Here is a 26,007-nt window from a genome sequence, read left to right on the forward strand (position 1 = left end):
CATACCACACATCTTTTCTTTCCCAGATCATATTCCTCAATTAATTAGACCTCTCTCGATATCATTTGAAGAGCAAACAAACTGATAAAATTGGGCCCAAGACATCATTCATATAAAAATCATCTTTGTTCTTAAAATATGATCCACTTAACATTTAGTAATTCGTAAAAATAACCCCTCCATTTAAAGAATTTATACCAAACAGAGTTGTGGTTCACATGAATTTGGACCAACTGACTGTTCGATCAGAAGATAACAAGATAAAGTTTGGTGGGGTGTGGCCTGTTGTAACGTGAATGATTTGAGTAGGGTCATACAAGACTTTGTGGCTGATGGTGGTGGGGAAAAAGGGTTCTGAAATGACAGATGCTTCATGATATACGAAGATTGGAAGACAATTTCATGTGATTCTTCATGTGCTTTCGTTAAACTTTAATTTTCCCCAGCCACCGTACATCCACTTGCTGTTTCTCTGGACCACAATCAATATTTTAAAGGATTAAATGACACTCTAAATTCATCTATATATTTGTATATTCCTCCAGTCAAGCTTCAAACCAACAAGCCAAGTACTACTCAAATATTTCTGTTTCCAGTTTTCCGTATAACAGTTGAGAGTTCCTTGCTTCAGCAAGAAATATTTTAATACAAGAAATGGCCTTTCGACAAATTCTTAAACGATCTTTATCAAGCGAGAAAAGATCGAATTCGACACGACGAGCTGATGTTCCGAAAGGATATTGTGCTGTTTACGTGGGGGAGTGTGAATATAAGCAAAGATTTGTTATTCCCGTGTCATATCTGAACCATCCTTCATTTCAAGATTTGCTATCCCAAGCTGAAGAAGAATTCGGGTATTGCCATCCAATGGGTGGACTCACCATTCCTTGCAGTGAAGATTTGTTTGTTGATGTCACATCTCGCTTGAGCAGATCATGATCTATTATAATTGACTAGAATTTATATATATTAGGTAGCTGCTTGGAGGGATTCTAGTCTTCTTATCTATTCAAACAGTGTACATATTAGTGAGAAAATTCTCAAAATTATGAATACAAGAAAATTTTGGTAAATATATATTGTGTCAAATTTTTTTTTTTCACTCAAATGCATTATCTTGTTCTAGTTGTAAGTATGAAATGCTTTGTCCAACACTCTGCAAGATCTGAAATACAGATATGTGAAAGGAGATTTCATGGTTTATTATTTTTCTATTTACATAGGATGAGAACAATACTTTTTTCGTTGTTATATATGAACATCTTCTAATTCCTGTGATGCTCACCTTGTGCTACCTCGATAAACCGTGAGAAATATACTTCTGATGCATTTCTTTTACCAAGATAAAAATTTCTTTCAGATCCCATTGATGACCAAAACTACAAAATACATTTTACAGTTCGACAGACGTTATCCATCTTAACGTCATGTGGTAGAAGATAAAGACTTTATAATGGAGTAATTAACTCATTAAATCATGTCTGTCATGTTCCCAATTCACATCATTAATAAATCTAGTTTTTAGATATATCTTAAAGGACCGTAGGCGACTAGAAAAGTAGATATATGAAAGGGATCTAAAGAAAATTGAAGTGTTTGAAGAGGACCCTTCGAGTGTTAGTTGAAGAAATTGGTAGGGAACAATGTCTCTCCAACATGACTTGTAGTGATTCATGGAAGGCAAAACCATGTTACTCCTCATGTGCTTCTGTTTCTCTAATTTTTCCACCCACAACTCATCCAATCTTGAAAGATACACCATTGTTTTACAGTTGATGTTAGGATTTTACTCGTTTTTACTCCGCTATATTTTTATTGGTAATTGCTTATTATAATTTTTAAATGATTTGTTTTTTTAGGATGTTCATGCATGCGATTTATTTAAACGTTTATTTTCAAACCGAGAGCTTTAGTTTAAAAAAAAAGTATTTACGCACTTTTAAAATAGTAGACGTTTCAATATAATATATAAAAGGAACGTAGAAAGTTTAATAAAGACAAAGTACATAACGAACTGGTACCAAAAAAAATCTACATTCAACCATCTAGTACAATGCAAATTTTCGAAATTACGCTACTTGCGGATCATGTTTTGCGAATTTGTCATGTTATAAAATATGAAAGAAATGTCATTGGAATTATGGAAGAAGTATCAACCCGGTTATGGTAGGATTTTTATACTCACACCTATAAATAATGAGCCTATGCATTTAAAATTTTGCACCTTCCAAGCTCAAAATTTCGAGCTTCTCTCTCTCAAATTTTCGAGAATTTCGTCCCCCGAGGTGCTGCCGAGAGACCAAAAATCTGCCTAGGTTTTGGAATTTCTTCCCATCACTTCAAGCCTTAGAATCCAATCTCCACCGTTCCAATTGTACTTTCATATGTTTTGAATAACATATCCAAAATTCAGTAAAATCTAACGATTAGTTTTTAAGACCTTGTCATTTCAAAATACTACTCAGATTCTACGCGGGAACATCATATCTACAGTTTCTTGTCCATAATCTTGTACAAACGAAGCCCAAACACAATCTCCACCGTTCATATTTTAAATAACATACTTGAAACGTGCTGTACAAGTCGAGCTTGATCCAACGTGTAGTGCCCAAATTCAATACACGTATGACCCATGCATTTATTTAACTATTAAATCATTTAATTTATTTTAAATGAGTTTTATGCCATGCATAAATTATGAAATGCATTATTTTAAATAATATATGTTTATTGTGATGCACGTTAAAATGTTTTTCGAGTTTCATGTTTCAGGCGACTATTCGAAGCGGGATCGAGGAAAAGACCGGTGACGATGTTGATAATTTAAAATATGGTATTTTATTTTAAGTTGAGGATGGGGCATTTTTACTAAGTTATTAAGTTTTAATATGTTAAAGCATTATTATGTATTTAGTGATTTAAGAGTTTAAAATTTTTAAAATTGGTGTGTAATCATTTTAATTGTAGAGTTTGATTAAATTATTGAGTGTTAACTTTTAATTAGTATTTTAATTAGTTAATTAGCACTAGATTTCTCCTAATTAAATCACACACACGTTTTCTACACTCACACACACTAAACACGTTTTTACACACACTAAAACACACAACACACACACCTACAAGTTTATTTTCAGATTTTAAAAAAGAAAACCTAGGGTTTTTGTGTAAGAAACGGCCGCCCCCTCCTCTGAATTATTCCAGCATATTTTCGTGTGCTTTCTTCAAGGATTTTAGCGCCACGTTCGTCCCGGATCGAGCCTCGCACCGTCTCCGCTTCGGTATCGTCGTCACGGTATTTTTAATATCAAAATGTCACGCCCCGGGACGGGGGTTGGTTGACACCGGCGTTGCTCTCAAATATTCATTCGAAAACAACAAGCCTCAGAAGTACAGAATTTCAGAAACCCGTCTTTTATTCATAATAATCATTGTCTGTTACAACTCAATGACAAATGTTTTACAGCGGAAATGTAAAACCATAAAATTACATTGTCTGAACAGATGCAGCGGAAAATAAAACATAAATCAGAACTAAGAACAACGATCTTCATCACCAGCCCCAAAACTGACGTTGCTCATCTTCTTCTATCAACTCTTCCTCGTTCTTATCTGAGATGGGTTTGGTGGGTGAGTGATATGATTGTCACTCAGTAAGCAGGGGCGGGATTAACTCCCAGTTTTCGAAATCGTTTTCAACAGAAACCGAAATACAATAATATACTGAAAACTCGTATTTCATAACAGAAATCAGAATTCAAAATTTACAGGTTTCAGAACAGAATTCAGAATTAGTAAGCACTGAACATGTTAGTGAATTTCATGGCTAAACTGATATCAGTCTCCTATATGTTCTCTCCTCTAAGGGGTGAGGCCAGAATCAGAATCAGAATTCAGAAATGTTCAGAATATATATTCCTACCATTAGTTCACTAGGGAGTTTCAGTGCTTCAAAATCATATATCAGAAATCATGCAGAAACTGAACTTTAAAACAGAATTATCAAACGGATTTCAAGATATTTATACATAAGCCCACTTACCGTAATTTGCTAAAAGTATTTCGGTTGAAATCTGAAGTCTGCTTGTTCTTGCTACTGGTTTCTGCTGCTCGAAAATCAGCACTCTCTTAGCTCAAATATTTCAAGTGACAACTCAAGATTTTGGTAAACCAATTCAGGTGTTTGAGGGTGATATTTATAGGCAATGTTTCTGACTGTTAGACTCTCAATTAATGGCCATAATCTGCCATTAACAGCCTTTATTCCATGTTAATGCTTCAGTTACAAGTCTAAGCTGAATCAGTAACTGTCTGCTGGAATCTTGCGCTGCTGAATTCTTCTACTGCTGAATTCTATATGCTGGAATTCTGTCTGCTGGAATTGTGTCTGCTGGAAAAATATCATCTTCTGAATTATTGACTGCTGCTGGAATTGTTAGCTTCTACTGAAATTTTCCATTGCTACTGAATAATGCTGCTGGAAATTCGGGTTCTCACACAAAAGGCACGTATATTCTGTTCTTGATGCATCGATCATGTCATATTATGCGTGCCCTGTTATTTATGCGTAAAACCATGTGTATGTTGTGTAGAAGTTTGAACAATCACATTTAAATCGCTTTCGGAGTCCTTTTTAGATCTAAAAATCCCGTTTTTGCTGTTCTGGTCAAAACTGCGAACTTTCAGTCGAGATTTTGAGAAAACTTTCAACTAGAAAATCGTATAACTTTTTGATGCCTTCGATTTGATATAAAATTCGAGATTTTTGGATGAAAATCAAGTGAGTTATGATATTTTTCGTGGGACTGCTCAAACTGCGACTTTTACGAAAAATTGTGTTCTTGAAGTTTATTTGTTGCAGGCTTCGTTGGGGATCGACGGGTGATCGGTGCTGCGTCTAGGTATGATTAGTATGATGCTTGGGTTGGTGTTGGGTATGTCCTTTAGTGCCGATAGGCACTCGAGTACATTAGAAGTCGTAGGAAGCGTTCGGGGTCAATTGCCACGTTTCTTGAATTGTATGTATAGTAGGGGAACGTCGTTGTTTTGGGTGTTCGTACGAGTTTAGTTCATTGCTATGGTGTCTCAGGATGGTCTCAAGTTGTCTAATTTTGTTCCATTTGCTGTTTGATTGGGAGAATAGACATTGTGTAAGTTTTCCTCGCAGGTTCAGAAAATTCGAGGCCACACGAACCTTGACACGGGGTCCGTGCCTTTGTTTCCTTCGAACAACCATTTTTGCGTAGACACCCGGACCCCTACACGGACCCTAGCACGGGGTCCGTGTCCTCATTTCTTCTCGAGTTTCACTTTTGCGCACCTACACGGACCCCCACCCGGACCTCAGTACGGGGTCCGTGCCTTCCCTCTTCTTCATAAGGCAATTCACCGCACCTACACGGACCCGGAGCCGGACCTGGGCACGGGGTCCGTGTACTTGAGTTTTAAAAATTATCATGCTATACTTTGAGGTTTGATGTCTTGATTTAGTGCAATGTTCAACAATGTCGAGTCATGGGAATTTTAGAATGTCCTAAGTAATGATTGAACTTGAGAGTAAGTGCAATTTCTACGTTAAGTTATGCAAGTTAAGTATGAAAATTCATGTTAGTATGGGCAGCAGCGGCCCCAGTCGAAGTCCAACGAATCCCTCAACGCCAAGTAAGTATGTATGACGTGCAAACAAATATTTTAAGTTTTGGAGGTATGCTAAATGTCTTGTGACCAAATTATGTTAGGATTGGAAAGCGTTAAACTATGAATGGGGACCAATCCGCCCGTTAAATTATGAACGGGTTAGATCGTGGTTGGAAAGCGTTAAATTATGAACGGGGACCAACCAGCCCGTTAAATTATGAACGGGGATCTTATGTATGCGGCAGTGGATACGTCCCTGTCAGCCCAGTACTGTGGTATAGTCTGATCAGGCTCATTTATGTTACGGGTCACGTGCTTTGAAACATCCTCTACGCAAAATGATGAAGTTATGTATGTTCAAGTATGTTCAAGTATGCAGCATGTTTATGAAAAGTTTAAATTATGGCACGTCAAAGTATGTATGTACGTATGTTCAAGTTTTAATACGCAAGTTCAAGTTTCAAGTTATGTATGTCCTATTTTAAAGTTGCATGTGATTTTATTATGTAGTACTCATTATTCCAGTTTATACGTGTTGAGTCTTTAGACTCACTAGACTTGATCGATGCAGGTGAGTATGTTGACGAGGAGGCAGGAGGTGGTGACCAAGGGGCAGGCTTGGACTGAGCGGCAGGCTAAACCCGAGGACCGCCCACGTTATTTTACGATTCTTTTTATGCAAGTTTAAAATACTCTGATGTTATGTTTCGTTTCAAGACTTTTGGAACAGTGTTTCTTTTCAGCAAATTTTATTGGTGATGTCGATTTCAAATATTTTTATTGATGAAGGATGTAGTGACGACCGTATTTGATTTCATTTCCGCATTTCATTTAGTTTAAAAGAAAATTTTTAATTTTTCCGCAAATTTTAAGTAGTAAAGAATACGGTTCGTTACACAACGGTTCATTAAGTTGCAAACGGGCCTGCAAGTTGGCTGATTTTTTGGAGACAAATTTCAGCTTGTTCCTTCAAATTTTTCTTCAAGCAAGATCTAAGGTAAATAGGTTTTTGCTATATTATAATTTATACACTTGTCCTTCGTAAGTGATATTTTGTTATGTATATATTCTTTCGTAAGTGAGTTTTTGTTTGCCACACTTGTTCTTTGAAGTGAGCTTGTGTTTAAAAAATATATATAATTTGTGTACGAATCTCCCTTCAGTTTTTGAAATTCCGTTCGAGCATAATTCCTCGTTCATGATATACTTTCTTCAAGATTTGTCAAATTATATGTTCAAAGCACTGTTAGGATTTGATTGGATATGAGAAACAAATTTCCGAACTATGACTCTTATACGGTGGGATGGTAACTGTTGTACGGCCTCACTCCATAGAGGATTAACATATTGGACATGGCATCACTCCTTAGAGGATTAACATATAGGAGACTGATATCAGGAAACCATGGAAATGAGATGACTTTCAGTACTATATAAATATGCTATACAAGTATACTATACGAGTATGATATGTGATTATATATATGTTATGATTATGAAGTATGGATATTCGTTATGATTCAAGTTATGATATGCTATGTAAAATTTAAATTCAAGTATATGTATATATTGCTATATGTCTCGAACGCCCTCCACTTGTTGAGTATTTCCCAAAATACTCACCTTCTTAATCTACCCTCCCAAATAAGTGAGAGGAACAATTAGATGAGGAAGAACAAGATCAATTTTGGGGTAGTGATGATGAAGTACTGAAGAAGTTTAATTAAGTTTTACGTTATAATTAATTTTAAGTTAAAAAACGCTTCCGCATATTTTTATTTAAGTTGTAAAGGAAATGATTTTTATGGTTTTATGAATAATAGGCTGGTTTTGGTTTATACTATGCTATGAGGCTTGTTGTTTGATGATTATGTGATTGTTGAACAACGTCGATGTCGACTAACCCCGATCTTGGGACGTGACATCTGACATTTCTATGGTGCTAAATATACAGGTACAATATGCATCATTTTATACCATATTTCGTCTTTTCCGTTTGCTTCACTCAAATCATGAAAACAAAATGCATAGAATTTTTTGGTCTAGCAAATACAAAAGTTACAATTAGTTGAATGGTGGAGAGGGCAATGTATCAGTTGTGGGAGTGCATTTAGAGAAATAAGGAGCTGCATGAATTGTTGGATGGATTAAAATATGGCAATAAGTGATATAGTACTCCTTAAAAACCGATTTAGTTTACATTGTTCTGCAACTAATTAAACAGTATACTAATTTCTACTCCCTAAAATTCATATAGTACTCTTTATATTTCATATTCCACCCAATCTAGAAGTCAGATCAATAAACAAATATTGGCTGCAGGGGATGGTGATTCCACCCATTGGATGACAGAACCCGAATTCTTCTTCCGCTTTATTTAACAATTCTTGAAATAAAGGGTTGTTTAAGTATGACACGGGAATCACAAATCGTTGCTTGTTTTCAGTTTCCCCAACATAAACAGCAAAATGCCCCTTCGGAACATCGGTGGATCCCATGGAGTTTGATCTTCTTTCACTAGATAAAGATCGTCTAAGGATTTGTCGAATCGCCATTATTGTTGCACAAAAATGGGTTCTTCCTATCAGGGGATATGGTGTGAGGAAAAGGTAAAAAGAATTTGTTCCTCGTTGGATCTAGCTACTGTACATATATTCTAAACTTTCTTCTAAACTTATTAAAACTATATGTCATGTTCTGCCCAAGCGAATGGAGACATCGACGAATAGATCCTCAGTACTAGTGATTGTAAGACCACTAGTTGGTGTTTAAAGATAAATTTAAGAGTAATTTATCTTTAAACATCTAGTGGATATGTTATCCGTTAACTGGTGAAATTTGAGAAAGACAAGCACATGACTATCACATGAATTTGTCTTCCAATCATGATAAATTATTATGATGCATCTGCCATTATCAGAACCATATTTAATTTCCCCACCACCTTAATATACAAAGTCTTGCAGGACCTTACTCAAATAACACATATTACGATAAGCTAACCTCTAAAAGACTTCCTGGGATTCATTGGATCAGCATATAATTAGTTAAGTCACCCCACCAAAATTTAATCTTCTTGTCTGCTAATCTTGATCGGGTCATGTGGGCATAGCTCATCCAAATCTACGGTAGGCTGTCCTAAAAAAAAAACCAGTGTACCTTATGATTTAAGAAAAATACTCCAAATGCCTTGATTCTCTGGGGACCCCATAACAATATTATCATACTAAGAACCACTTCTATCCTGATAACTCACTTTAATCTCAAGTGGGATTTCTTCCTTTTGTTATGACTAGCAAGAAGCACGTGCGATGCACGTAAATATTAATTATTTAATAAAAATTAAAATTTGTTTTTTTTTAAAAAAATAATTTTAATCATTTTTTTATTTATATTGGTTTTGTATTTTGTCATATCAGATGAATAAATTAATTAAGAACTTATATACCTTACTTTCAAAATTATTTCTCAAATTAGAATTCAAATCGTTAATTTTATAATATATAATAAATTATAATGAACATAGTATATATAACGATTTGAACTGAAACAAATTTTGAAAACATATATCTAAATACCACGTATCCAAATTATGGATTTTATAAATGCATAAATCATAATTTATATAAGTAAAGCACACTAATAAAAAATAATTATCAATTTAAAATATGTGTGATTAACTCATCAAAATATTATGAAAACTAATGAAATATTAATACTGATAATAAAATATAACATATAATATTCAATTTAAATATTATTTAACCTCCCACAGAACTTTTTTACCTTTTGTATTGTTGCATATATAATTATTTTTTTTCTTATCTTCTTGTGATACTATAATTTATTACTTAATTAGAAACTACACTAAAATATAATTACAAATTTGCATTAAAATCATAAAATAACATTTAGAAAGAAAATTAAATGGATAAATATTTAAAGTTAGTGTGAAGATGGATTATTTGATAAAATTAATATAGGAGTACATTTTATTCTTAAAGTGATATAAATTAATACAATTAATGTATATTGTAGTGATAATTCATTAGCATTTGTTAGACTATTAATTATATATTATGTGGAATAATTAGGCTACTAACTAATTATATATTAGATGGAATAAATAAAAAATTTTGATATTTCATTTTTACACTTACAACAATTAGAAATTTACAAATATATCTTTATTGAATCTTTGGATTTGTATTGATAAGGAGGTCATTTTTATCTTTTGACAATTGAAAAACATGGTCAATTATCTACACTTTTGTAGGTATATAGATAAAAAATATATTTTTTTATTAAACATATATTCATTTTTAATGAATAGATTTCCCATAAATTGTGTAGAAAATTTTCATGCAATTAATCTAACAACACACATGATAGTAGAAAATTTACAATGAAAAACTTTGTTATTATTTTTATACTTTTATAAGTATAATAGTTAAATATATATTATTTTGATATTTTTAATGGTTTTTTTAAAATTAAAAAATCTATTCTTTTAATAATTTTTCTGAGAATTATGTAGCAAGAAAATGTTATTTCTTTAATATATTTTTATCTTCAAATATCTATTCAATTTTATGTCACATTATTTTCAAAGTTTCTTATTTTGCAATTTTCTATTAAAAAATAAAAACATTATTATGATCCTCATGTATTTAATGATTGTGTAGAAAATTTTGATGCAATTAATCTAACAACACATAATTTATGGGAATAGTAGAAAATTTACAATAAAAAACTTTCTTATTATTTTTACGCTTTTATAAATATAATAGTTAAATATATATTCTTTTAATATTTCTAATGAAAAATATATTTTTTATTAAAAAATCTATTCTTTTAATATTTTTTGTAAGAAATATGTACGAAGAAAATATTATTTTTTAAAGTATTTTTTATTATCAAATATCTATTCAATTTTTATGTAATATTATTTTAAAAATTTCTTAATTTAACCCTAAATTTTATATAGATTTTCCACCAATGTCCATGCAATTAATACAAACAATGTAAATAATAAGTTTTATTTTGTTCAAGTTTGCATGAAGGGTAATTTTGTCAATGCACAATCGGAAATTAATTATTAGTAATGATGAGGCATTTATGTCCTATTATTTTTATCTTTACATTACAATAATAATAAGTTTTATTTTGTTCAATTTTGCATGAAGGGTAATTTTGTCAATGCACAATCGGAAAACAATGTCAATTATACACACTTTTATAGGTATATAGATATATAGATATAGATAAGTGACGGGACCTTGTGCTTTGCAACAAATATTGAGGTCTTAAATCATGAAGCACCAGTTTAGCATTTAGTCTTCACGACCGATAATAGGCTCTCATGTTTTTGGCTGATGCATTGGCTGACAGAGCCTTCCTGGAGAGAAATTTAAATATTTACTTCAATGAAACTCTACAATCCAAGATTCGCCTCCACCAGAAATCAATTGAATTGATTGTCTTTTGTAAGAATGCATTAGTTATTTTATATTTTTTATGAAAATTACTGAATTTGATTTGAAAAAAAAATAGATTCTCACGTCTACATTTAAGAACTTAAGGAATCTTGTGTACATGCATGTGTTAGAATGGTGGCGCATTTGGATCAATGATTTTGAAATCATTATTTAACGTGTTGGAATAATGTTTCATTGGAAGTTCTAATAACATGCTGAAAAATTGGATGACAGAACCTGATTTTTTCTTCAGCATTATTTAACAAATATTGGAACAAAGGATGGATCAGGTATGATATCGGAACAACAAATCGTTGTTTATTCTCATTCTCCCCAATATAAATAACAAAATATACTTTTGGAACATCAGCTGATCCGTTCGAGCTTGATCTTCTTTCACTCGATAAAGAAAGTCTAAGGATTTGTCGAATTTTCATTATTGTTGTATAGAAGCAAGTCTTACTAAAGAAAAAGGTGTATATAAAACCGAAAGGATTGTTTGTTGAAGCAAGTGAAGGCCGAAAATATCAAGTTTTGATGGAATGTTGATGGTTTTGAGGTGAGAAAAGGTGTTGTGTATATAGATAGATGAGTGAGTAACCATCATTTGGTTCAAGAAAGTAGTTCGAATTGAGTGAACGAGAGGCCAGTAGATGAGTGGTGGCTGGAGAAATTTGGGAAACAAAGCCAGATAGGAATAACATGGTTTTGTCTTCTGCTAATCACCACAAGTCATGTTGGAGACATTGTTCCCTAATAATTCAGCAACAATCACTCAAAGGGTCCTCAAACAAATCACTTGAATTTTCTTTGGATCCCTTTAATCTGTCTCATTCTAGTCACTCACCAACCTTACATTTATCTCAATAAAAAAAAAAAAAAAACTAGATTTATTAACGATGTTGGCTGTCTACTAATTTCTCTCTGTAAGTTTTGTTGATATATGGGTTGGGGTTATGTAATTTCAAGCAGATCAATTGAAGCACTCCAAAGAAAATTGTTGATCTCATATCATTGGATCATTTATTTCGGCAGGGCCCTTCGAGTTCGTATCGTAGGAGATGACAGGGAACAATGAGTCCAACGTGATTTATGATCATTCATGGAAGACAAAACCATGTTATTCTTCATGTGCTTATGTTTCTCATCCATAACTCATCCAATGGCCTCTCGCCCACTCAAATAGAACTACGTACTTTCTTGAAATATTTGACATTTAAACATTCATCTATCTATATAAACAGCACATTTCCCAGTTCAAAACCATCAGCAATCATCAAAACACTGATCTTCCTCAGTTTCCATTTGCTTCACAAATCAAAGCATTCCTTTCTGAGTGTACAATAACAATGGCTATTAGACAAATCCTTAGACGTTCTTTGTCAAGTGAAAGAAGATCAAATTCTGTTGATGTTCCAAAGGGACATTGTGTTGTTTATCTAGGGGAGACTGAAAATAAGCAACGTTTTGTGATTCCACTATCATATTTGAACAACCCTTTATTTCAAGATTTGTTAAACCAAGCTGAAGAAGAATTCGGGTTCTATCATCCAATGGGCAAACTCACCATTCCTTGCAGCGAAGATTTATTTATTGGTCTAACTTCTAGATTGAGCAGAATATGATAATATGGAGTACTATACTACATTTTAGAGAGTAGAATTTTGTATATATGCTTCCCTTTGGGGATTCTTGTCGATTTTCAATCGGTGTATATATTCGATTGCGGATGATAGATCCTTGAAACAAAATACCATGTGAAATATTTATTACATCACAATTTTTGCTTATACTCAGAAGCAATATTACTTTTATTTGCATTCTTTTTGATAGAAGACCCTGCAAGATCTCTGATATAACACCAACTCTTAGCAACTTAAGCCAATAAAATCTCAGAATTATCACAATAATGATAATATTGGATCTGATTCAGTCGTCTTGTAACAAAAAGCCGAAAATCTCCTAATTTACAAGATTTAATTCACTCATTAAACCGAGAGTATATAACTGTTTTCCATATGATCCACAAGATAATGAGAGAATTTTTAACGGCCGGAGAATTCTGGTAAAAATGATGTCATACTGTTGTGAGGCAACACATATGGTCGTGATCACTAATTAAAGCCGGTAATACAAACTCTTCATTTGTTAATCTAAAAGACTACTGATTTTTTCATGAAATAAAATCCACAAGAACTTTCAGTTAAATGCATGAATATAATTGCAATTGTCATGGAATCAATATCACTTAACTGGATGTTCTAATACATTGCAATGTCGTATCTATTTCTAAGAAGGGGAATGGTTGATACAAAAATATCACAGAATATGATAATGGTATTATTAGATATGCAATTTAGCAGAATATATCATTATCCAATAAAAACAATATACTCCGACAACTTTTTATGCATATATTATGATGTTATATCAAGGAATTTCCAATGTTTTCGCACATCTTTTTCACTGAAATGTAATATAACTTTCAGATTCTTTGCAGGCCTGAACTGTAACGGATAAAAAGAGATTAACATTTCTCATTCATGTAACATTGTTATTTTACAGTTTGATCATGTAATCTTTATATCCGTGTGCTAAAGTTCTTAAATTAAACTATTAATTGCCTATTTTCTGTTTTCAAGATCTACGAATGATCCCGTTCGGCTGGCCATACTTGCGGGAGACCTTGATGATGAGCTCATGAGATTCATCGCAATTAAATGTCAAATGACAGTCCAAGAGTTCTTCGGTCATATCTGATAAAAAATATATTGGTTGTTGACATCATTTATCCTTTACGGCATTCTTGTATTATATATCTCTATACTATTATTTGTCCTTTGGGATAAAAGGAATACTTATATGAATGAGAAAATATAGTTGTATCAAATGTATGAGCCTATTTTGAATTAAAGAAAATGATATGCTTGAATTTATATTCTCTTCCTCCATTGATTAAGCAACCAAACATAACCAGCTGTATATCTATATCACATATGGCCTGCTTGAGGGATTTATAGTAGCCAAATGTATAATTTTGGTCGGGAAAACATGGTTGATGGATATTATCATCACATAAATGTAATGTGAATTTCTAACTAAAATTAGGGAGATTGAAAGAATCTTAAGAAAATTGCAGTTTGTTGCTGAAATTGGTAGGGAACAATGTCTCCAACATGATTTATGGTCATTAATTCAAGACAAAACCATGTTATCCTTCATGTGCTTATGTTTCTCAAAATTTCTTCAGCCACAGCTGATCCACTGGCCTCTCGACCACTCAATTCGAACTACTTTCTTGAATTATATGACAATTACTCATTCATCTATCTATATATACAACGCATTTCTCAGCTCAAAAACAATAACAAACCATCAAATAAACTTAAATCTTTTCAGCCTTCACTTGCTTCACTGAAAAATCCATTCATTTTCGGTCTCCTCTTGCTTTATCCAGACTTAATTCTATATATAGCGACAATGGCCATTCGACAAATCCTCAGACGTTCTTTATCGAGTGAAAGAAGATCAAACTCGAACGGATCATCTTATGTCCCGAAGGGACATTTCGTTGTTTATATTGGGGAGAGCGAGAGTAAACAACGATTTGTTGTTCCAATATCATACCTAAACGATCCTTCGTTTCAAGAATTGTTAAGTAAAGCTGAAGAAGAATTTGGGTTCTGTCATCCAATGGGTGGAATCACCATTCCTTGCTCCGAATATTTATTCATTGATCTAACCTCTCGTTTGGGAAGATAGTGACCATATTTGGACTACAACACTTTAGAGTAGAAACTTGTATGCTCGTTAGCTAGTTTGAGGTTCTCATCTCTTTTATATGTTCACAATCATGTAAATGTTGTTGGGAGCAGGCAATCGAAATTAAATCATGAGTAAAAGAACATTTTTGGCATATATAATATGGAGCCAATTTTTCAGATGTTCATAAAATTTTCGAGACATTTATTAAACAATTCGAATAACGATTTCAAATTTATCGATCCAAACTAACCATAGCTCTAACATATACATGGACTCAAGAATGTAAAATATGAAACATAGATGAGAGAATATATATTTATGTCGACGATTTTTGTCATTAATTGTCTGCGAATATGCTCCGACTTAGTTGAGGTGAGCTGCAGAAAGCCATGAATTTCCTTGAGAAAACTTGCACGATTTCTTTAAGTTGTAATTGTTTTTATTATTGTTAATAACTGATATCTATGCTAAGATATCAGTGCATAGCAAAAAGAGAAGGGAGAGTACATAACGTAAGGATTAGGCCATTACCTCTAACAACAAAAATACCAAAATGACCAATGTGTTCTTACAAAAGATCGATTTTATAAATTTTCAATGACGAAACATAGGATGTTTAGTAAATTATATCTTTGTGAATTAAATCACTGGACTCCAACTAATCCGATATAAACGGATTAGCTCTTGTTGATTCCCTACTAACTTCTTCGATGAAATCCTCCTATCAAGTCCACGACTAGAAAATATAGAAGATATTTCGCGTAGGAGAAGAAAAATTGAGAGACGGCACAATATTTATTTTCAAAAGAGGTTGGCCGATTTTTGTTTTCTTTGGAGGTGGAATTCTCGAATGATTGAGGTAGGTGGCTAGGTTTTTTGACTTGCAAACACTTATTTATAATTAAGTCAAAGCCTAATTACACAATTAACATTAATAGGCTTGATTTAACTAATTGGACTAGTCCAACTAGTTTGATTAATTTTATCAAAGTCCATTATACTTTAATTACTTAATATGTTGGACTTGTACCCCTACAAGCCCATTAAACATATTATCCACCATATTTAATTTATTAATTAATCGACTCAACTTTTGAGCTTAATAAATTAAATACATTAAAAATTCAACATTTGAATTTATTATTTAAATTATAAATTCAAATCCTTGAATTTTTATCACCTCCAAAATTTAATATTTAATAAACCCAATATTTGAGTTTAATAAATTAAATTCTCAAATTTTATAAATTTAACTCCTTGAATTTATTCTCTCAAAATTTAATTATCATAAATTCAACTCCTTGAATTTACTATATAATATAAATTCAACTTCTTTAATTTATTCTCTCAACGGGAACAAACGATCCAGTACTTGTGTGACCCTCAATGGTTCAGGGATATAGCTAGCCGTGGGTTCACAACTCCTTGTGATTCAGAATAAATTGCCGAAATTCTTGGTCCTCCTCCTCCATCCTTTGGTTTTTCCATTTTATTAATTATTAATATTAATTGCTTATTTGATTCTTGGTCTTCCATCATTTGGTTTTTCCATTTTATTAATTATTAATATTGATTGCTTATTTGATTCTTGCTCCCATCATTTGGTTTTCCTCATTTTAATTATTAATATTAATATTAATTGCTTATTTTTGTTTTTCTTTTTATTTTCATTAATTGATTATTTATCCGATGTATTTATATAAACTAAATAGTGATTAATGATATCCTACCTGTGTGGGCACTACCTTCATTTGTCTTCGACGGATAAGATCTTGCCACATATATAATTTCAAAAAAAAGTGGGTCCTACATATGTATGAGCAAATCTTGGTCATCCATCCGATCAGGGGCAATACCCACGTAGGTAGGATGAAATAAACCGTAAATAGTTTGGATATGGACTACAGAAGTTGGACAATCATTATTGAACGACACGGTGCATGAACCATTATTCATTATCATTAAATTACATTATTAAATTAAATCCAATTAATTATAAATATTATTTACCATGCATGAGATGGTTCATCAATCAACTTTTTGGTGGAGTTGACGTGCACTACTCTATGCAATTGCCATCTTTTGCAGCTTCTTTCTCTTCTTTTCTCGTATATATATAACGAATATAATTATGTAGTCCTAATGAGGGATAGAAGATCATCGACGGGATCTTCCAAAAGGTTTTGTAAAGTCAGGGCTAATATATGAATTGTATTTTTATTTCTTAGTTTGCCAAATTCTATTTGCTTGCGATTGTTACGTTGTTAAGTTCATTTTTTGCATGACCGCTGTCATTATTATAAAGTGGGAACCTGTCCCCTGTCTTTGTTTCTATCTCATCGTATCTCATTCCGTTCTGCGAGATTTAAAAATGACCGTCAATACCTCGGTGTATGTCTGGAATAATCTTTTGTTCCACTATCATAGTACTGCATACCTATTTTAGATTACAAAAAATTCTTATGAAACCGCCGTACGAGTCAATTTTTTTTTTATTAAACAAATCTCCTTCCGATTTGATGTATAAATTTTTTTATTTTAATTTAATATCGAAATATTACTTTTTATTCTAGATATTAACTACATCAAAACAGTAATAAAATTTACTTTATCTGACAACTTACAATCAATAAACTATATATTTATACTTCATTATTTAGGACCGTGATATTATATTATTTTAGAAAATATATTTAGATAAAAACAAAAATTATTCCAAGGTGATGGGGCATTATACAATCCATTGGTTGTTTTTCAATTAATTAAAATATAATCGAATTAAGAACAAATTATTAGAATCATTCGGTTTTCACTTGCAATCAAACAAAAAAAAAAGACCAATGAAAACTATCAATATAACTAAACCAATTATATGAATGAATTTGAATTGATTAAGCAATATGAGAGTATATGTAGAATTATATGAATGTATTTTAATTAACTAAACAATATATGTGGGGACCCGGACGCTAATCATCTTCCTAATCATCATTGGGACTAATTAATTCAATTATAATAAACATGGTCTAAATTTTTTTTTAAATACGGAACGTAGTGAAATCAAACATATATACATCTCAGTATATAAAAGTACAAAACCTGCACTATATACAATCAGTCTAAACTAAGGTTTAACAACTTTAAACAAGTGTTCAAACCCTACTTCTAGTCCAAGTCCGTAGTCTCCACTCTAATCTCGATCTTTCTTCACATCTGTGACCCTGAACCTGTCCCACCTGTTGTCATGCACACATACAAACACGACAACAGCCGGATAACTCCGGTGAGATATAAATATCCCAGTTTAAACAATGTATACATGCAATCATATAAAACATATATAAAAGCACAAACAAACATTAAAACATGTATCTAATCTAACTACATGAATCAATGACTCGTTATCTAATCTTATCTCATTTCTAGTCTAGGGATCCCGATCTAATTTAGACTTTGATATGCTGTATCGAATGTCTACAATAGACGTCGATCTACATCTAAGCTCATCGATACACCGTAAGTCTAAAGTCTTAGCTGTTCTGTCCAAGACTTGGCTGTTCTGCCCTAGCTAGGCTGATCTGCCCTAGACTCAACTCTGGCTTTGCTATAATTCAATAGACTAAACATATCAATCTGATAATCTGCAAATATCAATGCATTAAAATAAAGTATGTGATTTAGGGAAACTCAAGTCAAACCTAACTCGAGTTGTGCAATCTCGAATCAACATTTATTTATACTTTTCTTGCTGTCGCTCTGATACAATCGAAGTCTCGATTCAAAGTCTGTCACTGTTCAATCGGCAATGACAATATCAATATACTGTATTAATATTCTAATCAAATCATGACATCTCTGTTTTATCAAATTCTGACAGTACAACAGTACAATCTTGCGATACCGGTGATACCAGACCAGTATCTACTAATTCCAATAATGTACAATCAACCATCGTACAAATCTGATATCACATCTCAATCAATTTCATTCTGAAAATCATAACAATTCCATATTCAGTCCGTTTCTTAATCTGACTTCGATTCTACGCTGTCTAACATGTCAAGAACAACATATATGATGTGTATTAAATTCTAACAACATCATAATTTCAAAACATGTCAAAACGTAGTAAAACTTACGTCCAGTTGTAGCCTACGTTGATAGGAATTCGGTACCGAAGTCGGATTTAAAATCTAACGGACGGATTTATCACAATCGCGATTCTAAAATCAAAGAACCAAAGTTTCTCTGAATTTCTCTTTTCTTCAGTTTAAAAAACGTAGGTGTATATATATATATATATATATATATATATATAATCACGTTGCATACAAACACTACAAGAAAGTTGATCTATAATGACCAAAATTTAATGAGGGTATAAAAAAATGGTCATTAAAAACATAATTTTTGATGTTTTTATGAGGGTAAAAAAAGATATAGTTAAAAAGTTAAATTATTAGTGACGAATTCTTAATTTCATAGCTATAGCTGACAAATCCCGTCATTATTTTCGTACAAAAGAATTCCCCTCATAATTGAGTACTAATTTTAGGCGCCAGATTTCCCACCAAATAGATTAATCATATTTTTTATTATTATTGAAGAATAACAAAAATCCCTAACCACACGTTCCCACCAAATGGATTAATCCTATTTTCATTATTATTGAAAAATAATAAATTTCCCTAACCACACTCCACGTACAGCTAGCGTCCTGATCTCTCATTCTTGGTGCGATAGAAAATCCATGCGGCGGCTTTTCTACAACAAAGGTTTGTGTTCAATTGAAATGTTAAATTTACCTAATTTTTCGTTTATATTTGTTTTAATGGTCAAGAGGCCTTTGGACCTTCCGAAAATCATCGCTGCGAAGCGAGCTAGATCCGAGGGGGAAAATAGATCGGGGACAGGCTTAGAGGGTAGGCAGCAAAATCTTGGTGATTCAGAAGGAGATATAGTGTCTTTAAAGAATTACTTGGATGCTCAATACTATGGGGAGATTCATATTGGGTCACCACCTCAGAAATTTACTGTTATTTTTGATACTGGGAGTTCCAATCTTTGGGTTCCTTCGGCAAAATGCTACTTCTCTGTGAGTTAACTTAGAATTTAGTTTCTTTATTCGGGTTCTGGGATTTTGTCTTCTCTATAGGTACTAAATATTGCAATTTTATTTTCAGATTGCCTGCTATTTGCATCCAAGATACAAGTCTGGCTTGTCCAAGACATATAAAAAGAATGGTAATATGTAGTTTGTTTACTGTGGATCAGTATTATAGTTAAATTTAGAGCTTTTAACTTGGTATTGATGTTTTCCTCATGTGATTCAGGAAAGTCTTGTTCGATTAGCTACGGTTCTGGGTCAGTTTCTGGATTTTTAAGCCAAGATAATGTTGAAGTTGGTGATGTGGTGGTGAAAGATCAAGTTAGTTCTTTTTGGCTTGAATTTAAGTCCGACTGCTGATCTTCTTGTTCCTTCTAAATTGTGCTTATACCTAGTTGCTTCGCAATACATTCAGGTTTTTATCGAGACCACGCGAGAAGCAGGCCTTACCTTTTTGGTGGGTAAATTTGATGGGATACTTGGGCTTGGTTTCCAAGAAATTTCTGTTGGCAATATCGTACCAGTCTGGTATGCATCCTGAATCTTCAGAATCAAGGTTTTTTTAAGATGTTCTCCAATATTTTGATTGCGAAATGGCAGGTATAATATGGTGGATCAAGATCTTGTGGATGAGAAGGTATTTTCTTTTTGGCTTAATCGTGACACAGATGCAGACTCTGGAGGTGAGATAGTCTTTGGAGGAGTCGACCCTGAACACTACAAGGGTAACCACACTTATGTACCGGTGACAGAGAAAGGCTACTGGCAGGTATATAAACATAAAGGCGGATGAACCATCACTTTTTTCCATTTGTTTGCATTTATTTTGTAGGCAGTGGTGGAGTTAAAAGGGGTTTGTGAGGGCGGTCGCTCCTCTCCCTTTTAAATTTTCCTGCTAGCTTGTATGATGTTTGTTATATATACTTTAAATACCCCGCTAATTCTTTCAAGTTTGAGTTTCCCTCCCCCCCTCCATTGTTCTCCATGCTCCACTACTGTTTTTGGGTGTCATGAAACAAAAATTGGTTTTACATGTTTCTTGTTAACTCCTGAGTGCATGTATCTATCTATTATCAGTTTGACTCGGGAGATGTTCTCGTTGGAAACTTGTCGACTGGTAAGTTGAGCGCCATTCGTAGCACTGAATAATGTTACAAATATTTAAAGTATAGCTCTGTCCTTGTCACTTATCCCACCAGCTTTCTGTGAGGGCGGTTGTGCTGCTATTGTGGATTCTGGGACATCTCTTCTTACCGGTCCAACTGTACGTGTGTTTACTGCGTTTATTCTTGTTTAGTTTTCTCAAGTCAGAAAGAAGGTTCATATTTCTAATTGTAGTGTGCCTAAAATTTCAGACGGTTATAACGCAAATCAACCACGCCATTGGAGCTGAAGGGATTGTGAGCACGGAATGTAAGCAGCTTGTTTCTGAGTACGGGGAAATGATATGGAATCTTCTTGTAGATGGGGTATATTCTTGATTTTACGATCTTTATCTTTATTTTATTACTAGCTAGAGCCCCTCTTGGGAGTTCTTTTTATCACAGTTTTTCTATAATAGTTTTTCTTTTATTATCCAAATTAACTAACGTAATGTAATTTTATTATCGGGCATTTAATCATTTTGAGTACATCTATATTTATAATTGATTTTTTCTATTTATATTTTATAGATGACATGCTGATGGGAGATAATTAAGAGGTGGCCTTAATCGGATGGTGTTTCAAAGAAGAATTCAAGCATTTGATCGATCAGGAAATTAGAACTTGATTTTTGAAACAACTATCAATTGATCCCTATTTTTTGGTCCTCAAATATTTTTGTACTCCATGGAGTATTTCCAAGTATCCATTAAAATGGAACTCATATTTTGGACAATTCTGTATATTTTGAATAGATTTGGATGTAGTTGCTTTTGTAAAATATTTTGTTCAACAAAATTGCTTGTTCCGGAATTCATATTCTATTAGTAATGCCATATTTAATATAATTACAAATTCATATAAAAAATTATTATAAATTTCATCACAATTAAAATTGTTTTTAATGAGGGTAATTAATAATTTAATGAGGGGTAATTTTATTATGAGATTGATTTTTAGTGAGGGGTAAATGATTATATAATGAGGAGATTTGTTGTCATTAAAATATTATTTAATGAGGGGAAAATGGTAATAAAATGACGGGATTTTTCATCATTTAAATTAGATTTAATGACGGTATAATCTCGTCACTAAATAGGATACAACAATAATGACGGGAAGTCTTTACCGTCATTAATTACCTTTACCTAGGAGGGCAGTAATGACGGTCCATGACGGATAATTTCCCATCATTAAAAGTATTTAATGACGGGTTTTGGACATGTAATGACGAAATTGCCCGTCATTATAGGCCTGTTTTCTTGTAGTGAAAGCCAAATGTCCTTTTTCCGTTCTGCATGTCTCGCGCTCGGGCGGACATAAAGTTCCGCCCGGGCGCGGAACTCTCGGCCCTCGCAATTTATACAAGCGCGCTCGGGCGGTAATAAAGTACCGCTCGGGCGCGGAACTCTCTGCCCAAGCATTTTCGAATGCACCCTTGGCGCCCGGACGGTCAAAAAATACCGCCCGGGCGCCAACTCTTCTGCCCGCAACGTATTTTTGATTAACATTGGCGCTCGGGCGGTCAAAAACTACCGCTCGGGCGCCAGACTCTCTGTCCACATGTTGTGTAATTCACATGCTTGGCCCGATTTGATCTCGTAATAGCCCTTTAATAATCCCATTAAATTAGTACTCCATACTCATCTCGATTAAAATCTATAATCGTAATTTAACATGATATAAAATCTTGGGCATTACAATATAAGAGTGTAAGAAAACATTTTAGCGTATGTTGATATTTTTCTACTACTTAATTTATCAATTGATAAATATGCTCTTAAAATTAGAAATTTACATCTTGAAAATCTAAAATAGTACTTAATTATAATTTTTGGAATAACTAAGAACATGTGAAAACAATTGTTCATTTTACATGAATATTGTAAATTCGAAATCTTTCAAAAGCCTGCATTTTGTCAGTTAATGGGTTATATAAAAATAAAATAAAATATTATATTAGCTAAAGAAAGTCTATGGACATAAATTGTATTTTGAGGAAAATAATAATATATTTAGACATGATAAATTAAAATAAACTAAAAAAATACTTCATTCACCTCTTTTATGTCCAATATATACTTGCTTAAAACAGTGAACTAAGAAAATTTCATTAACCCCTTTTATGTCTGGAAGCAATTCTTAGTTCAGACATGAGTTGATTGCAAGCATGCTTGAACATATTTATTGCTCCTTTAGTTCATAGTATGGCCAGCTTCTGTGCATCCTTTAAGCTTTCATGCCTGATTTTTCCATAATCCAGTTGATACCATATTTCGTCTTTCCCGTTTGCTTTACTCAAATCATGAAAACAAAATGCATAGAATTTTTTGGTCTAGGAAATACAAAAGTTACACTTAGTTGAGATAAAACAAAAGAATATTTAAAATTATATATATGTGCTTTAAAAGATAGTATTCCTCATATGTTATAATTAACATAATAGTCATCAGTACAATTATTTAATAAATTTTCTGCATAAACCATCCTCTTCCATTAGCAACACACATGCTTTTTGTTCGTATATATAAATAGATCGATAAGCTTAAGAGTATCAGATCTTTTAGATAGAGAATGGTGGAGATCTAAGGAGCTGAAATTAGTTGAGAAATAAGGAGCTGCATGAACTGTTGGATGGATTAAAATATGGCAATAAGTGATATAGTACTCCTTAAAAACCGATTTAGTTTACATTGTTCTGCAACTAATTAAACAGTATACTAATTTCTACTCCCTAAAATTCATATAGTACTCTTTATATTTCATATTCCACTCAATCTAGAAGTCAGATCAATAAACAAATATTGGCTGCATGGGATGGTGATTCCACCCGTTGGATGATAGAACCCGAATTCTTCTTCCGCTTTGTTTAACAATTCTTGAAATAAAGGGTTGTTTAAGTATGACACGGGAATCACAAATCGTTGCTTGTTTTCAGTTTCCCCAACATAAACAGCAAAATGCCCCTTCGGAACGTCGGTGGATCCCATGGAGTTTGATCTTCTTTAATTCACTAGATAAAGATCGTCTAAGGATTTGTCGAATCGCCATTATTGTTGCACAAAAATGGGTTCTTCCTATCAGGGGATATGGTGTGAGGAAAAGGTAAAAAGAATTTGTTCCTCGTTGGATCTAGCTACTGTACATATATTCTAAACTTTCTTCTAAACTTATTAAAACTATATGTCATGTTCTGCCCAAGCGAATGGAGACATCGACGAATAGATCCTCAGTACTAGTGATTGTAAGACCACTAGTTGGTGTTTAAAGATAAATTTAAGAGTAATTTATCTTTAAACATCTAGTGGATATGTTATCCGTTAACTGGTGAAATTTGAGAAAGACAAGCACATCACTATCACATGAATTTGTCTTCCAATCATGATAAATTATTATGATGCATCTGCCATTATCAGAACCATATTTAATTTCCCCACCACCTTAATATACAAAGTCTTGCAGGACCTTACTCAAATAACACATATTACGATAAGCTAACCTCTAAAAAACTTCCTGGGATTCATTGGATCAGCATATAATTAGTTAAGTCACCCCACCAAAATTTAATTCTGTTGTCTGCTAATCTTGATCGGGTCATGTGGGCATAGCTCATCCGAATTTACGGTAGGCTGTCCTAAAAAAAAAAACCAGTGTACCTTATGATTTAAGAAAAATACTCCAAATGCCTTGATTCTCTGGGGACCCCATAACAATATTATCATACTAAGGACCACTTCTATCCTGATAACTCACTTTAATCTCAAGTGGGATTTCTTCCTTTTGTTATGATAAGTGACGGGATCTCGTGCTTTGTAACAAGTATTGAGGTCTTAAATCATGAAGCACCAGTTTAGCATTCAGTCTTTGTTCTTTTGGGATGGTGTCCTTCTCGAAATTTTGGAAACAACAACAATTCTTTAAGTCGAGGCAAGGATAAATCCTTTATCCGCAAGACGATACTGCCCGTATACAAGTGTTTTACGTTAACGACAATCATCTCTAAGATACAACGACTTCTATCCAGAGTAGCAGCACAACAAACTCTTGATTGCAACGAACAAAGAAGAATGCAATAACTTTCAAGTTTTTCGAAATAAACAATGCAGCAATATGTGAAGAAGGAAAGCAGCAAAAAAAAATTCAGCAGCTTATTCAGAATGTTGAGAAGATTATTTATAGATGCTCACCGGACACGTAGAGGAGACACGTCTCTCCAGACCGGATGTGTAGAAGAGTCAGAATTCTAGGCAGAGGACACATGGTTTGGTGCAAAAACAGCCAAAAACAAATGTTTTGAACGCCAAAAGACGCGCGCCTCATTCTGTTCGAAGGCTCCGAAACCAGCAACAAGTGCGCGCATCCGCGCTCTGTCCATGTGCATCATTTTGCGGCTCGAGTGACTGAAAAATTTATTCTCCAAATAAATTTGATCCAAAAAAATTAATATTGGTCAAACACCACACCTCACCACCCCGCGCCAAGCCGGCCAGGCGGGCACGTGTGTTTAATTCACCGAGACATAGCCTACTAGCGTCTTCTTCCGCCTAGAAACCTCTAGTACCCCTTGGTTCCCAAACCCATAGCTCAAACTAGGAGCTTATGAGGAAGACTCATCTAAGCTAATTTTCCAATGTGGGACAACTCCCACTTCCTTTCTTCAATGAAACTCTACAATCCAAGATTCACCTCCACCGGAAATCAATAGAATTGATCGTCTTTTGTAAGAATGCATTAGTCATTTTTTTTTATTTTTTTATGAAAATTACTGAATTTGATTTTTTTTAAAATAGATTATCACGTCTACGTTTAAGAACTTAAGGAATCTAATTGTGTACATGCATGCGTTAGAATGGTGGCGCATTTGGATCAATGAATTTG

The 26,007-nt window shown here is 33.3% G+C and overlaps 3 protein-coding genes across 3 annotated transcripts; 2 read left to right on the plus strand and 1 right to left on the minus strand.

Annotated features, from left to right (window-relative positions):
- The first annotated feature begins 654 nt into the window (after nucleotides 1-654).
- Nucleotides 655-939, plus strand: LOC140803760 (auxin-induced protein 15A-like). Its single transcript, XM_073159646.1, has one exon. The coding sequence runs from the start codon at nucleotides 655-657 to the stop codon at nucleotides 937-939; it is 285 nt and encodes a 94-aa protein (XP_073015747.1).
- Nucleotides 940-7,792: 6,853 nt separating this feature from the next.
- LOC140811189 (auxin-responsive protein SAUR27-like) lies at nucleotides 7,793-8,200 on the minus strand. Its single transcript, XM_073169061.1, has one exon. The coding sequence runs from the start codon at nucleotides 8,190-8,192 to the stop codon at nucleotides 7,908-7,910; it is 285 nt and encodes a 94-aa protein (XP_073025162.1). The 5' UTR covers nucleotides 8,193-8,200; the 3' UTR covers nucleotides 7,793-7,907.
- An 11,495-nt stretch (nucleotides 8,201-19,695) lies between these two features.
- On the plus strand, nucleotides 19,696-21,686 carry LOC140827335 (aspartic proteinase oryzasin-1-like). The gene is made up of 9 exons (XM_073189991.1): nucleotides 19,696-19,974; nucleotides 20,063-20,123; nucleotides 20,213-20,307; nucleotides 20,402-20,514; nucleotides 20,587-20,755; nucleotides 21,064-21,103; nucleotides 21,186-21,250; nucleotides 21,342-21,455; nucleotides 21,660-21,686. The coding sequence occupies exons 1-9, from the start codon at nucleotides 19,711-19,713 to the stop codon at nucleotides 21,669-21,671; spliced, it is 933 nt and encodes a 310-aa protein (XP_073046092.1). The 5' UTR covers nucleotides 19,696-19,710; the 3' UTR covers nucleotides 21,672-21,686.
- Nucleotides 21,687-26,007: the final 4,321 nt, after the last annotated feature.

The sequence above is a fragment of the Primulina eburnea genome, chromosome 1, assembly GCF_022965805.1.
Source record: "Primulina eburnea isolate SZY01 chromosome 1, ASM2296580v1, whole genome shotgun sequence".
Lineage (NCBI taxonomy): Eukaryota > Viridiplantae > Streptophyta > Magnoliopsida > Lamiales > Gesneriaceae > Primulina > Primulina eburnea.

Coding starts and splice junctions, on each gene's coding strand:
- LOC140803760 (XM_073159646.1), top strand. CDS start 655: ATGGCCTTTCGACAAATTCTTAAACGATCTTTATCAAGCGAGAAAAGA.
- LOC140811189 (XM_073169061.1), bottom strand. CDS start 8,192: ATGGCGATTCGACAAATCCTTAGACGATCTTTATCTAGTGAAAGAAGA.
- LOC140827335 (XM_073189991.1), top strand. CDS start 19,711: ATGGTCAAGAGGCCTTTGGACCTTCCGAAAATCATCGCTGCGAAGCGA. Junction 19,975..20,062: donor CGGCAAAATGCTACTTCTCT/GTGAGTTAACTT, acceptor TTTTATTTTCAG/ATTGCCTGCTATTTGCATCC. Junction 20,756..21,063: donor CAGAGAAAGGCTACTGGCAG/GTATATAAACAT, acceptor ATCTATTATCAG/TTTGACTCGGGAGATGTTCT.